This window comes from Solanum dulcamara, chromosome 4, assembly GCF_947179165.1.
Source record: "Solanum dulcamara chromosome 4, daSolDulc1.2, whole genome shotgun sequence".
NCBI classification, from domain to species: Eukaryota; Viridiplantae; Streptophyta; class Magnoliopsida; order Solanales; family Solanaceae; genus Solanum; species Solanum dulcamara.
In genome coordinates, this window is record NC_077240.1 from 11,148,655 (window position 1) to 11,164,238 (window position 15,584).

The 15,584-nt window shown below is 31.2% G+C and overlaps 1 protein-coding gene across 2 annotated transcripts; it reads left to right on the forward strand.

The window, feature by feature from the left end:
• Positions 1-2,732: 2,732 nt before the first annotated feature.
• LOC129886195 (GDSL esterase/lipase At5g03980-like) lies at positions 2,733-4,661 on the forward strand. Of its 2 annotated transcripts, none has more exons than XM_055960773.1 (5): positions 2,733-3,050; positions 3,180-3,335; positions 3,415-3,563; positions 3,761-4,034; positions 4,399-4,661. In XM_055960773.1, the coding sequence occupies exons 1-5, from the start codon at positions 2,765-2,767 to the stop codon at positions 4,614-4,616; spliced, it is 1,083 nt and encodes a 360-aa protein (XP_055816748.1). In that variant the 5' UTR covers positions 2,733-2,764; the 3' UTR covers positions 4,617-4,661. The 2 variants fall into 2 exon arrangements, with proteins under 2 accessions (XP_055816748.1, XP_055816747.1); XM_055960772.1 differs by having other exon boundaries at positions 2,734-3,050; positions 3,129-3,335.
• Positions 4,662-15,584: the final 10,923 nt, after the last annotated feature.

Here is a 15,584-nt window from a genome sequence, read left to right on the forward strand (position 1 = left end):
AAACATGGGCAGATAGAATTTTGTCACCTTTGAAACCTAATACAATAAAAATATTTCCTAATTATTTCTTTATTGCAATAATTGACATACCCACTTACACAAATAATTTGAAGTGTTCGTCATGAAATCATTAAGATAATATTGTTAGATGATTTATTATTAACAATTTCTTACCGCATAAGTATTAGATGATTTATTATTAACTATTTCAAAAAGTAAAACTGAAAACTAATTGCTTTCACTCCCTTCCTTTTTTAGCCCTACTTTCTTTTTTTCGTCTCTTCGTCACATGGAAATTAATAATTGGGAAACACGTGTCGTTTAGGCATTGGGGCCATTATCCACTATCAAAAAATCTATACATATTTGGAAATAATCTTTGATTTCACATTGAGGGTGTGTTAGGCATTGAGAAAATGTTTTCTAATTTTTCTAGTCAAAGTTCATGGGAGTACCAATAATGTTCATTTGTTTTATTTGTTCTCTTAACTCAACATACATTTATTTGTCACTTTTCACATAATAAATTAAAAACAATTATTTTTTTCATCATATTTTACCTTTAGTAGTGTGATCGGATGGTCATGGCATTGTCAATTAGAGTGGTAGTGATTAATCTCTTAATCAGTTTGTTGTTTCTTCAACAGATCAAAGAAGGTGAAGCACAAGAACTATTACTAAAGCTTGAAAAACCAAAATTGCAGAAATGCGGAATAGATAAAATTTATCAGTTTGGTGATTCACTTTCGGATACCGGAAACTGCATAAGAGAGAGCTATTGTGGAGCTCATACCAAAACTGGAGGATTTCCTTTTGGAATGAATCTTTTTCAGAACGCAACTGGACGTTGTTCTGATGGATTCATCATCATTGATTTCATAGGTATATTCTAACACTAGATACATATATATATTTTGTTTAATTTCTGACTCATAATATAATTTGACTAATTCACTTCAACGAATGGCAAAGAACCAACAGAACGACTATCATGATTTTTCATTAACAGCTCATTGTGGCGTTCAGTAATCACAAGGTGAGAAAGTAATTCAAAATGTTTTTTAAAATCTCTTTCGCGATATTGCTGTAGGAGCATATTCGCGGGTAAAAATGTGGAGTATGTTTTTTCAAGTTTATCCTGCTCAGTGATTTCTTCTTCGCATAAATTTAACTGAGCTATAATTCTAAACAAGGTAGAATTATATTCAGTTATATTTTTGAAATCCATTAATCTCAGATTTAGCCAATCATGATGTGCAGCATGACCAACTTCAGGTGGTCATATATTTCTTTTAAATTTTTCCATAGTTTAAAGGGGTCTTTTAATATGAGATATTGTGATTTTAGCCCCTCGTCAAGATGGTGGCGGAGAAATATCATGGCTTTGACATGGGCTTGCCTAGATGTCGAATTGTCATCTTTGATGGTGTCTGCCAGACCCATCGATTCTAGATGTATTTCGGCATCTAGTGCTCATGATGAGTATCCTTTTCCAAAAATATTAAGAACAACAAATTCAAGTTTTGAGATATTAGACATTTTTAGAAAATAAAATTCTTACCCCTTTTGTTACCTTCTTAAAAATATAATTCAAAGCGATACATGCTGATAACGTGTTATAAAATAAATTAACTTTTTAGATTAATTAAAAAGAGAGAGATTAAAAAAAAAAAAAAAGCTAGGAAGTTGCCAATTGAGAAGGATCATTTTATAGGCACTAAAATAGCAAGTGGGCAACTTGCCCAAGTGGCCCCACATACAATTGACGCATCCATTTATCATAAAGAAGTCGTACATTAAGGTTGTGTTGTGTCTCCATCACATTTTAATTACACGTTTTTATTGTTTCTATTCCTTTTTCTTCTAGACTTACCTTCATTTTTCTTGGATCTCTATCACATACAAAATAGTAAGATAGAAAATACTGTAAAATTTTAAAAAATTTACTCACATCTCTTATTAATGTAGCTCTATTAATAAGATATAAAATATAGATGCAGAATTTCTTTAATCAAAAAATACATTGTTAATGTATCAAAATTTATCAAATGTTATTTAAAATAATGATTAAATAACATACATAAATTATAATATAATCATCCTAGTAATCAAACTGTCCTAAAAAAGAGAATACAATTGATAAGAAAGCGAGTAAGGTCTCGTCGCTTCGGTGAATCACTTGAGCCCTGAGCTTTCCAGAGGTGGAATCTTCTAGTTCTTCCTATTTGACCCGAAACCGATCGACCGCCTTGACACCTTAATATCAAGGAACATGAACCGGGAGCGGGCGAAGACATGCAGCTTCCATGATAATAAAAAATGTAAACTCCTGTTGAACTTTTTTTTTTTACTGAAGTGACACATCTCACCTTTTTATTTTTAAAATAGAAATAACTTTTGAGAAAAAAAAACAAATGAAGATTTAGGGTTATATTTAAAATTGGGAATGAGTTATTTAATTTTGAGTTTTTCAAGTGTTCTTCCGTTAAAATTAAAGGTGAATTTATACCAAAATATAATGAGAGGAATATATTTGAACCGAAAGTATAACATGAGGGGTATATTTAGCCTGAAAGTATAACGAGATGTATATTTAAATTATTTTCAATAATACAGAGATATATTTGACCCTTTTCCGTTTTCACATTGCGTTCAGATAAAAAAGTGCAATTTAATAATTCCTAATTTCCTATCCCTCTCCATCTATATAACCCCAATAATTTTACTTGTAATCCTATAGTGTCAAAATTCGGGTACTTGTATTATGGCAATGGCGCTTCATTTCTTAATAATAATAATAGCAATGAGTTTGTTGGTTCTTCAAGCTGATTCACAAGAATTATTAATAAAGCTTGAAAAAACAAGACTGCAGAAATGCGGAATAGATAAGATTTATCAGTTTGGTGATTCACTTTCGGATACTGGAAATTGTCTGAAAGAGAGCTATTGTGGAGCTCAAACTAAAACCGGAAGACTTCCGTATGGAATGAATTTTTATCAGAACGCAACGGGACGTTGTTCTGATGGCATGCTCATGATTGATTTCATAGGTATATATGTTTAAATCACCAATTGCGTACTATATAATATATTTATGTTTTATATGTCTCTCATAATATTAAATACAGCGATGGAATGTGGTCTTCCTCTCCTAAATCCGTGGGAGGATGAAAATGCAGATTTTAGTCATGGTGCAAATTTCGCAGTATCAGGGGCTACTGCTTTATCAGTGGAATCCCTAGAAGAGAATAACATTGCTATGTCCTTCACAAATAGTACATTAAGTGTGCAACTTGATTGGATGTCTTATCATTTCAAATCCATTTGTTCCCCTGGTAAGGAATTTATGTAATTGGTGTGGTTTAATTATTCTCTACTTACAATAATAATAAGCTAATTAACGCCTGTTGCTAGATTGCTCAAAATATTTGGAAAAGTCACTTTTCATACTTGGAGAAATAGGAGGAGATGACAGCTATTATGGCTTAAAGCAAAGTAAAACCATAGACGAGTTGCGAAGAATGACGCCAGAAATTGTTCACACCATCATTAATAGTGTTAGAGTAAGTGCTTCTTATCTCCTATCTTTTATGAATACCACACTACCTTTCATTGCTTGTAGTTGGATTCCTAACCATGACTATTATTTTTCCAGAAAATGCCCTCGATAGTTTTGGGTCAATTATTAACCAAGGACGTTTTTATTCAATTTGCATAATTTAAGATCGTTTTTAACCCTTTTCTGTTTTCTTTTTTCTAGACAATCATTGATTTTGGGGCTACCCGTATTATAGTTCCAGGCAATTTTCCAGCAGGTTGTTTCCCAATTATACTATCGTTTTACATGACCAATCCCTCAACTGCCTACGATGAGTACCATTGCGTGAAAGAATGGAACAATGTTTTAATTTCTTACAACAATCATTTGCAACAAGCAATTCATGAGTTGAAGAGAGAATATCCAAACATTTCAATCATTTATGGTGATTACTACAACGCTTATCTCTGGCTTCAACAAAATGCCGTCGCTCTTGGTAAGTGGATAATAATTTAAGAACTAGTGGAAGCAATTAGTGAGAGATAATGAAGAGAACATATCATTGTGGATATAGTTATTATTGCAGACTCTATGAAAACTATCAGTATGCAACCGAAATCTAGAAATATGAAAAAATTAGTTATCAATTTGTTATGCTTTATTAACTATCTGAAATTGAAGAGGATGAGGAAGAAAAAGTAATTATAGTAATAATATTGTAAAATATGTTATATTCCATAAGCATAAATACAAAAAAAAAAAAACTTCAATTAAAAAATAAGATGCATATGACGATTAGGTGAAGTAAAGAAAGACATGCAATTCACTAACTTCCTTTTTTTTTTGAAACAAATTTTCAGGATTCGAGAAAAATACTCTACAGCAGGCATGTTGTGGATTAGGAGGAGACTATAATTATAAAGAAGATATGAAGTGCGGGGATCCGAGAGTTCCAGTGTGTGCAGATCCAAGTACTTACATAAGTTGGGATGGAGGTCATTTGACACAAAAAGCATATAACTGGATAACAAAATGGTTAATCAATGATATATTACCCCAATTAAATTGTCATGTTTAAATTAAATATAACTTATATAAATCAGATAGTGTTAAGATTTAATTACATCCTTTCTCTATTCTTTTTCATATTGCAAAAATTCCTTATTTTTTGAGAAAATCGGATACATAAGTCATCTTCTCTGATAAATAGTGATGCCTTTAATGCTGTTGCGGTAAAAAAAGAAAATTAATGGAAGATCTGTTAATTGAATATTTTGATACGTTTAAAAAGGAAAAAAGTAAATAAAGATAGAATAAATTATGGAAAATTTTTATTGGCAATGAGATTCAATCCCTGGCAAATTGAAACATGCTAATACAATTCAAAATTCAAAATTCTTCTTCCCATTCTTTCAAAAAAACTCTAAATTTTTAAATCAAAATTGTCAACAAATTGTATTGATACAACATGAACCTGTCGATCTTGTTGAGACATTCCGAAATCTGAAAAAGTGAGGTGAGGTATGAACGACACAAAAGTGATGAAATTGTTGTTGGTCCAAATACGGGAGTTGGCGGTGGCTCCGATAAGGACTTTGAGTCCAGATCTATGGATGGCGCCATTGTTGAAAGTGAAAAAAAGTTACGGGAGTTGATACAGAGCAAAGAAGAATGTGGAGAAGAATTTCGTCATCACGTTTTTTTTGTTTTCAACAAATCAGATTGTTGATTTTTTTTTGATTTTTTGTTCATCTTTTTGTGATACATATAGATTCAGATTTTTAATGTATCTAGTTTTTTTTCTTAAATTAATATATCATGCTTTCATTTCAATATTATGATACATTACATTTTTATCATGCACAATATATTGTGTTCAAATCTTAGTTTTGATATAGAACCTTAATTTATTAAAACACAAATTAGTATGTATCACGTTCATAGTTATTTCTTTGATACATAACTGTTATAAATTTCGTTATTTTTTATTACCACATACATACATATTAACTTATTCAACTAGAAGGTTATGTATCTATAGACATTATCAAATATAATTGTTGATATATAAACACCAATGTTTTTATAACAATATGAGTTTGTATCATATTCATAGTTATGTATATGACACAACATTGATAGAACAACTGATTGTTTTTTTTTGGATTTTTTGTTGTTAATCATTTTTAGATATATATGAGTTTTGGACATGATACATAAATTTGAATTTATAATAAATATATCTGATATATAACGACTATCAGTAATGTATCTATCTCTAATATAACATCTTATGAGCAACATTTACTTATTTAATGTATCTAGTAGAAATATTATACTTAACAATTAAAACAAGGTTCACAAATAGTACTTACCTAAATGCCGTATTGTCATCTTTGATGGTGTCTGCCAGATCCATCGATTCTAGATGTATTTCGGCATCTAGTGCCCATTATGAGTAGCCTTTTCCAGAAATATCAAGAGCAACAAATTCAAGTTTTGAGATATTAGACATTTTAAAAAAATAAAATTTTTACCCTTTTTGTTACCTTCTTAAAAATATAACTCAAAGCGGTGGAGGTTCGTGTTGATAACGTATTATAAAATAAACTAACTTTGTAAATTAATTAGAAAAACAGATAGTGAGACAAAAAGAGGAAGTTGTCGTATTTATGTTTTTTTACATTTTTACGCTGAAAAGGACCATTTTATAGCCACAAAATAAAGTAAATAGCAAGTGGACCACTGGTTTTGTTGTCATTCACGGAAATTTTACATCCATTTATCATAAGTAGTCGTACATTCTGATTTTGTTGTCTCCATCATATTTTAATTACACGTTTTTATTGTTTCTATTTCACTCCTTTTTCTTTTAGACTTACCTCCATTTTTCTTGGATCTCTCACACATGGAAATTAATAAATTAATGGGTTAAAACGTAATTGAGAGATCGTATACATACGATTAGGCATTTGGGATCATACTCAATGGCCCCTTCTTCAGACAATTAATTATTTTGTTAATACAGAATACGCTGCATAATTTTAAGTATTAATATATGAAATTTCTAAGTATTAATTTGAGTTTTTTTTTCTTACAAAATAATAAGATAGAAAGTGCTGTAAAATTTTAAAAAATTTACTCACATTTCTTATTAATATAGCTCTATTAATAAAATATAAAATATAGATGCAGAATTCCTTTAGCCAAGGAATACAATGTTAGCGTGTCAAAATTTATCAAATGTTATTTAAAATAATGAGATTTGTTGGACCTTGCACTATTTTGAGATGACGGGGATATAATGGACATTTTTGATTGTTTATGACCAAGATATTGAATATGTGGGCCTACCCGATGTCAAATTGAGCGGTGAAAGGAGTTGTAGTACTCAATGATAGTACAGCCAGGAACAGCTCAGTTTCCAACAACAAACAACCTATGATTTAATATTTTAAGGCTTAAAACCAGTAACCAGCTCTCAATATTAAAGTATAGCAACACATATTAAATGACAACAATTAGCTAAAATACCATAGAAAGCTCAAAGTTTCAACAACTATCTTTCTAAGATAGTAATTTGCAGCAAGTGAAACAAATACTCATATAGTTAATTATGTAAAATTACCTTTTTTAGCGATCTCAATTTTTTGAATTTCTTCTAAAAGATCTTCAAGCTTGCATTCTTTAGATGTTGACCGCAACCATTGTCGACAACAAAAAATAGCTTTAGATGTCTTTATCGATAGAGAACTTCAATAACAATCAAGTATCCGACCATCGGTGCTAAAAGTTGATTCCGAGGCAACAGTAGATGTAGGAATAGCAAGCACATCTCTTGCAATCCTAGAGACAATAGGATATCTTTCAGATGAAGATTTTCACCAAGTCAAGATATTGAAATCCTTAATCTTCTCCAGATCATTCATCAAATACTTTTCAAGATCAGACTTATTATCAACATCATTCTCATCTTCAAGAAATTTCTCTCATTGCGATTGCCATACATCAGAACTATTGATTGCACCAATTTGACTCAGCACACTAGTTTGATCTCCAATATTTTCACTAGAAGGCCCAGAAATAGAACTCTTATAATGATTAAACAAGCAAGTTAAAGTGTTCACCACTTTAGTAGACTTTCCATTTCCCTTCACAGGATCATAAAAATTGTTAAAAAGGAACTTCACATACTTCATTTTATAGCGAGGATCCAACACAACGGCAACAAATAACAACATGTTCATATCCTCAAAATCACCCCAATATTTATCAAACTTAATTTTCATCTTCCTAGCCATATCAGTCAAAATTGAATCACTACAATTCGAATACTGGAAAATTATGCTTTGAAGATTAAAAATCTAATGGAAGAAATAATTTGAAGTAACATGCAAAGTACTCGAAAACTTCAAAGTGGTTTTATAAAAAATCTCAAGAAACTTGAGAAAGACTTTCACATTCTTCCAATCTTCCGAAGATGGATGCACTGTTGTTCCACTCAATTCAAGACAATAGTTAAAGTACTTATGATCATCAATATATATTCTTGAAAAGGCTTTTCCAAATTGTACAGATGTATTTAACATCAAGTATGTAGAGTTTCACCTCGTCTCAACATCCAAACTCAAAAGGCCATGGGTGTCTAGTTTTACCTTCTCAACATATGACTTAAAGGAAGTAGATCTTGCAAGAGAAGACTTAACATATTTCACAGCACGCCTTACCCGAGAAATGGACTCATTTTGTTCACTCAATCCTTCTTTTACAATTAAATTCAAGATATGACCATTACACCGAACATGTAAAAAATCATTTCCCAAGATGATACCATTTCAATCATTATTTCTCCCTTTCAAGTACCTGATTGCAACATAATTAGCTGGTGCATTATCTAGTCTCACCGTGAATATGTTCTCGATCTCCCAATCTAACAAACAAGCTTCAATTCCATTTGCAATTGTCTCACCCTTATGATTTGAAGTTTGAAAAAAGTTAAGATTTTTTTTTGCAAATTCCACTGATCATCAATCCAGTGAATCGTAATGACCATATAAGTCAAATTTTGGATTGACGTCCATGTGTCGCTAGTAAGACAAACACGTTGATCTTTAACAAGCCTTTTAAGCTTTTGTTTCTCTTTTTTATAAATTTTTAAACATTGTCTAGCAACAGTAATGCGAGAAGATAACTCAAAATTAGACAAAACAACTGTCATTAGCCTCTTAAAGCCTTCCCCCTCAATGACTCTAAACGGTTGGTCATCAATTATAACAAACTTGGCAATGACCCTTCTAACTTCGACAACATTATAAATAACATTTTTCAAATCTCCTTGTCCCCTTCCTTTAATAGATTTAATATTGAGTGTTGTCTGCTTCCTATCAATGGCCTTAAAAGGGTATTTCTCACACTTGTTAAGCAAATGTCCCCAAAGATTAGAAGTCCCATAATTAGAAGGGCAAGCCAAGTCTTTGGGGCAGTACTTGCATTTTGCCCTCAATTTTCTCATTTTATTAGTAAACTGTGTGTAATGATCCCAAATTTCAGATGTTCTTCTACCATTATCCCTAGGGCTAGGGTATCGACTACAAGGAGTAGTTCTTTTCTGCTTTTTACGAGGTTTACGCACTGAAGAAGTATTAAGAGTATTGCCATGTGCTTGAGTTACAATAGATGTTGGTGTTACTGAACTATCTTTAGGAACCTCCAAATGTTCAACCTCTGTAACTGTCCTTTTCATCTGAAAAATATTAGAAGTTTAGAACTCATTCGGACAAGAAAAAATAAAGGTAAAAATTCGAAACAGAAAAGGAAACAACTTAAGTTAAAATCAAGTAGCTAGCAAAGGAAACAACTTAAAATCAACTTAAACATTCGAAACAAAAAAGGAAACAACTTAAACATTCGAAACAGAAAAGGAAACAACCTAAACATTCGAAACAAAAAAAGGAAACAACTTAAAATCAACTTAAAATTTGAAAAATTTCTTACAAACCTTCTCAAAATTTGAAGTCTTGTATTTGAGGAGTTGAGGTTACTCTTGAGACTTCACTGTAAGTCTATGACTGTGACTTTGTGAGAAACGTGAGCTTCTGCTTCTCTTGTTCTTAGGTTGGAAGTGGAACAGAAATCAGAATTGTAAAAGGAAAAGAGAGGCATTAAAAATAAGTAGATCAAAATTAAATTAATAATTAAAAGTATAAAATATCTTTAATTATTTATGAAAAGCTGATATTATATATATAAATAATTATAAATTTTATGTATATAATTATCGGTAGTTTTCTGATTTCCTAATTTGAACACCAGAGTAATAACACATTGTGGTTACTGCATATATGTAGAATATATAGTGTATAAACACTGAATAGTTTTCTTTGGGATAGCAGCAACGATGAGACTGGTTGATGGCCTAGTTATTTATTTGGTCATTTTAATGATGAAAATTGGGGATGCTCAACAAGTATTAAAGCTTCAAAATCCACGATTGCAGAATTGATAGAATTTATCAGTTTGGCGACTCAATGTCGGATACCGGCAATTGCATCAGAGAGACCCTTTGTGGATCTAATTCTTTGTGTATAAGACCTCCATATGGAATGAACTTTTACCAGAACGTAACCGGACGTTGTTCTAATGGCATGCTCATCATTGATTTCTTAGGTATGAATTGTTTACTTTGAATCCTCAACACTACTTTTATATATATGTTTGATGATTAATTTGTGTGATCATACAACGCTGGAATGTAGTCTTCTTCTGCTAAATCCGTGGGAGGATGAAAATGCAGATTTTAGTCATGGTGCAAATTTTGCAGTATCAGGGGCTACTGCTTTATCAGTGGAATCCCTAGCAGAGAAGAACAACTGATTGTGTTTTTTTTGATTTTTTGTTGTTAATCGTTTTTCGATATATATGAGTTTTGAACATGATACATAAATTTGAATTTATAATAAATATATCTGATACATAACGACTATCAGTAATGTATCTATCTCTAATATAACATCTTATGAGCAACAGTTACTTATTTAATGTATCTAGTAGAAATATTATACTCAATAATTAAAACAAGGTTCACAAATAGTACTTACCTAGATGCCGTATTGTCATCTTTGATGGTGTCTGCCAGATCCATCGATTCTAGATGTATTTCGGCATCTAGTGCCCATTATGAGTAGCCTTTTCCAGAAATATCAAGAACAACAAATTCAAGTTTTGAGATATTAGACATTTTAAAAAAATAAAATTTTTACCCCTTTTGTTACCTTCTTAAAAATATAGCTCAAAGCGGTGAAGGTTCGTGCTGATAACGTATTATAAAATAAACTAACTTTGTAAATTAATTAGAAAAACAGATAGTGAGACAAAAAGAGGAAGTTGTCGTATTTATGTTTTTTTACATTTTTACGCTGAAAAGGACCATTTTATAGCCACAAAATAAAGTAAATAGCAAGTGGACCACTGGTTTTGTTGTCATTCACGGAAATTTTACATCCATTTATCATAAGTAGTCGTACATTCTGATTTTGTTGTCTCCATCATATTTTAATTACACGTTTTTATTGTTTCTATTTCACTCCTTTTTCTTTTAGACTTACCTCCATTTTTCTTGGATCTCTCACACATGGAAATTAATAAATTAATGGGTTAAAACGTAATTGAGAGATCGTATACATACGATTAGGCATTTGGGATCATACTCAATGGCCCCTTCTTCAGACAATTAATTATTTTGTTAATACAGAATACACTGCATAATTTTAAGTATTAATATATGAAATTTCTAAGTATTAATTTGAGTTTTTTTTTCTTACAAAATAATAAGATAGAAAGTGCTGTAAAATTTTAAAAAATTTACTCACATTTCTTATTAATGTAGCTCTATTAATAAAATATAAAATATAGATGCAGAATTCCTTTAGCCAAGGAATACACTGTTAGTGTGTCAAAATTTATCAAATTTTATTTAAAATAATGATTAAACAGCATACATAAATTATAATATAATCATTCTAGCAATCAAACAGTCATGATAATCAAAAATGTAAACTCCTGTTGAAATTTTTTCTTTACTGAAGTGACACATCTCACCTTTTTATTTTTAAAATAGAAATAACTTTTGAGGAAAAAAAACAAATGAAGATTTAGGGTTATATTTAAAATTGGGAATGAGTTATTTAATTTTGAGTTTTTCAAGTATTTTTCGATTAAAATTAAGGGTGAATTTGTACCAAAATATAATGAGAGGAGACCATTGTAAAAGAGATTGCTACACGGCTTGAGTAAGAGCTCCTACTAGGATAAGAAATGAAGTACATAGCTTTTCTTTTCATTGATCTTGTATGCTCTTTATGATTAGATGAGTCCTAAGGTCAAACAGGCGGAGATTAAGTATGTTGCTCTGTAAAGATTTCACTTTGGTGGTTAATACAATCAGTTTAATTACAAAAAATATATATTAATTAATATGTGTATATATTATGATAAAATATTCATATGAATCGTTATTTCTTAATAAAGATGCAAAAATTAAAGTGTACAAGTAAAATTAATGGAAGATGTATTGCAATTTACATGAGGGTTTAATGCTATTACGGTCGAAATAATCAAGTGACATGTAAGCTAGCAAAGCAAACCTCGGAAGATCATACGTAAGAAGACTAAGGAGAAATATATCAAAAGGAAAACAAACATCTAACGTAGTTCGATCAATCAATCTAATCTACAAGAAGAGATAAGCAATCCACTATATATAAAAGAGAGTACAAAATATTGAGAGAAATAACCTCACAAATTAACTTAGAATAAAAAGAGGTTCACATAAGTGATAACGTAACACTTGCGTCTCACGAATTCTTCCCCTAAACAAAATTTCCAAAGCACTTAAAAATACATTGTGAATTCTACCAGCTCTTTACATAGTTATAAACCTTATCCTACAAGAGAAAAGATTAGTCAAATCTGAAAAATTTATGTTTTTCTTATAAAAAAAAGAAAAACTCAATTATGACATGAAAATCAGGGAAAACACTCAAAACAAATGTTATTCTCCAGCTTATTATAAATTGACGTCAAGGCTTGATTTTACTTATAGATACATAGCTCAGATTTGTTTTGAACTCTACCTGACAATAGCACCATAATTGGAGTGTTCAATCTAGATGGATCTTTCTAAAGTAATTTACCCTTAGATTATTTAGGTGAAATATAATCTATTGTTTCATAAAGTAAAAAACACAGAAACTTTAGGGACGAACATAATAACAAAGCTTTTACTTTCATTCATATATAGAGATTCCATATTTTCACTGCAACAAAATCAAAACTCCAGATATACACCAAACAGAAAGAACAATAATGCAATGGAAATTAGCTCCTTCTGACGCTAAAAATCCTATTCAAGCAAGTCAATTAGGCCAAACAGCACCTGATAATTCTTTCTCCAACTTTCTCCATGAAATGGAAGTAGCAGTATGCCCACTCAAGCTTTCCTGGCAGGAAGGGATAGAATCTGTCAAATTGTTATGTGAAAGATTGAAAATTCGGAGATTAGAAAGTTGGCATACAGTTGTGGGGAAATGCATCCATCAATCATGTTACCCTTCATTTTGAGCTTTAGCAGAGAAAAGAGACTTTCTCCGAACTACTCCGGTTTGGTGCCATTGATTTTGTGTTGGGGAGGAAGCACCACAACTAAAATTTGATATGATAATAAATAATGAAAATAAATTGGACACGAGAATTTTACGTGGAAACACCTCAAATAGATAGAGGGAAAAAACCAAAGGGTAGAAGGATTTTACTATGATAATATGGTAGTTTACTACTCTCAAGACTACAATATTTATCTTGGTGTATAACTCTCTTTGTGTTCTTACTCTTTTGGATTGTATTTTTTTTTGTGGGATGATCTAAATGAGGGCAAGAGGCTCTCTATTTATAGGAAACTAGAAATACGTAAAATCTGTGTATTGCACTTGTTGGGTTTAATTGATAGTTTAAATGGGAAATTGAGGGAAAAAGAAATGGAGAGGAAAATGATATGTTCTCTCTTGCTTTATTAAATAAGCTTTGGTCTCACATAGGTGGTGGAAATCAAAAGTCTCCTATTTAAAAGTAGAAGCACTCCTTCATGTTGCTAAAGGGTCAAGAAGAGGGTCTCCCCTCGCGCCGTCGTCGTCGTCGCTCGCTTCTCTCTGCTACGGCTTCGGATTGATAATCTTTTTGGACCAAATTTTCTTTAAATTTTAATTAATTAATATTATTTATTTAATTAATTAATTAAGTGAAAAAATCCTGACCCGCGACCCGTTTCTTTCCCAAATTAATTTAAAAATATTTCCCTCCGTTTTTCCAACGGATTTTTGAAAGGTTGCAAACCTTTTCTCAACAGGCAAACCTTTTCCCAACAGGTGTCTTTTCTTAAAAGGTGTAAACATTCTATATATATCTGTTAATCCTCAGAATGTTCCATACGAAAATTCTGAAATAACATCTTCTTCTTCTTTCTGCACTTCCTAAAATCGTGTGATATACAGCCTTCAAGTGGTTCGCAGTCACCAAAATTTACAGTACCTCTACTTTGGTGAGTAATGTTAGGATCGAAAATAATTAGGTGTCATGCGGAAGCTAGCAAAGCAAACCTTGAATGACCATGAGTAAGAAGACAAACGAGAAATATACCATAAGAGACACAAATATTTAACGTGGTTCGATCAACTGACTTACGTCCACAACAGGAGATGAGCAATCCACTATAAATATGAGAGTACAAATAATCGAGAGAAATACTCTCACACAATTCACTCGGAATAAAAAGAGGTTCACACAAGTGTTAACGTAACACTTGTGTCTCACCGTTTCTCCCCCTACACAAAACTCTCAAAGTCCCTAGGACTACATTGTGAATGCTACTAAGTTAGAAGGAATAAGCCTCTATTTATAAAGTCATTAACCTTTTTCCTATAAGAAAATGGATTAGCCAAATATGAAGACATTGTGTTTTCCTTTTAGGAAAAGAAAAATCTAATTATACTAGGAAAGTCAGGGCAAACACCTAACAAGTAAATCGTTCTATCGTGGGAGGAAAGATTCCAAAACCTCGGGTACTTTGAGGGGAATAATTTCCTTAAGGACACACTGTGCATTCAGTGGGCTCGATTTTGTTCTTGCATTAATTTTCCAGATTTTGTGTTTTATTACCTTTAGTTGTTGTTACTGTTTTTAATATTTACAATACAATTTACTAACAGCACCTCCCTTTTTGACTATGCGTTCAAAATGCGTTTTGTTCCCTTTTTGTCTACGCGTTCAAAACGCGTTTTGTTCTCTTTTTGACTAAGCGTTCAAAACGCGTTTTGTTCCCTTTTTGACTAAGCGTTCAAAACGCGTTTTGTAGTATTTGACTATCTTGCATTTTGTTCTCTCCAATGTCAAGTACAAGCAAGCTATTGCAATTCCTCAATGATTTTGGAAGTTCTCCAGAAAGGTTATTGCGGCACAATCTCAATCAAAAAAGTGAAAGTGGTGAACAAATTGAAGGAGGAATAGTTAAGTAATAAAAATGATGTAAAATTTTAGGTTTGGTCAAAAATTATGTATCCACATCCCTTTTCCCGAATTCTGCATGAAAGTTTTAGTGCCCCTTATATAATAAAATTTTAATCGATATTAAAATCATAAATATTAGATATATAAGTATAAATAGATAACAAAGACTGATGATATTTTTAAACTAAAAGGTGGAAAGAGGATATTTTTGAACCAAAAATAAATAAATTGTGGATATTTTTAGCCTAAAAATAAAAGGAGGATATTTTCGAGTCTTTTTGCATAGGTGAGGCCTGAGGGATATTTATGAGTTTTTTTCCTTTAAAAAATTACAATTCTTGATAATTTAATCTGTATAGTACAGGCATCTTTATGTCGTGGGTAAATTCTGTGGTCTAGAATTTTTTATTTTTTTTTTCTAAACAAAAGTTTGTATTTTCCGGTCTATAAAAGTTTTCTGATTTCCTAATTTGAACACCAGAGTAATAAC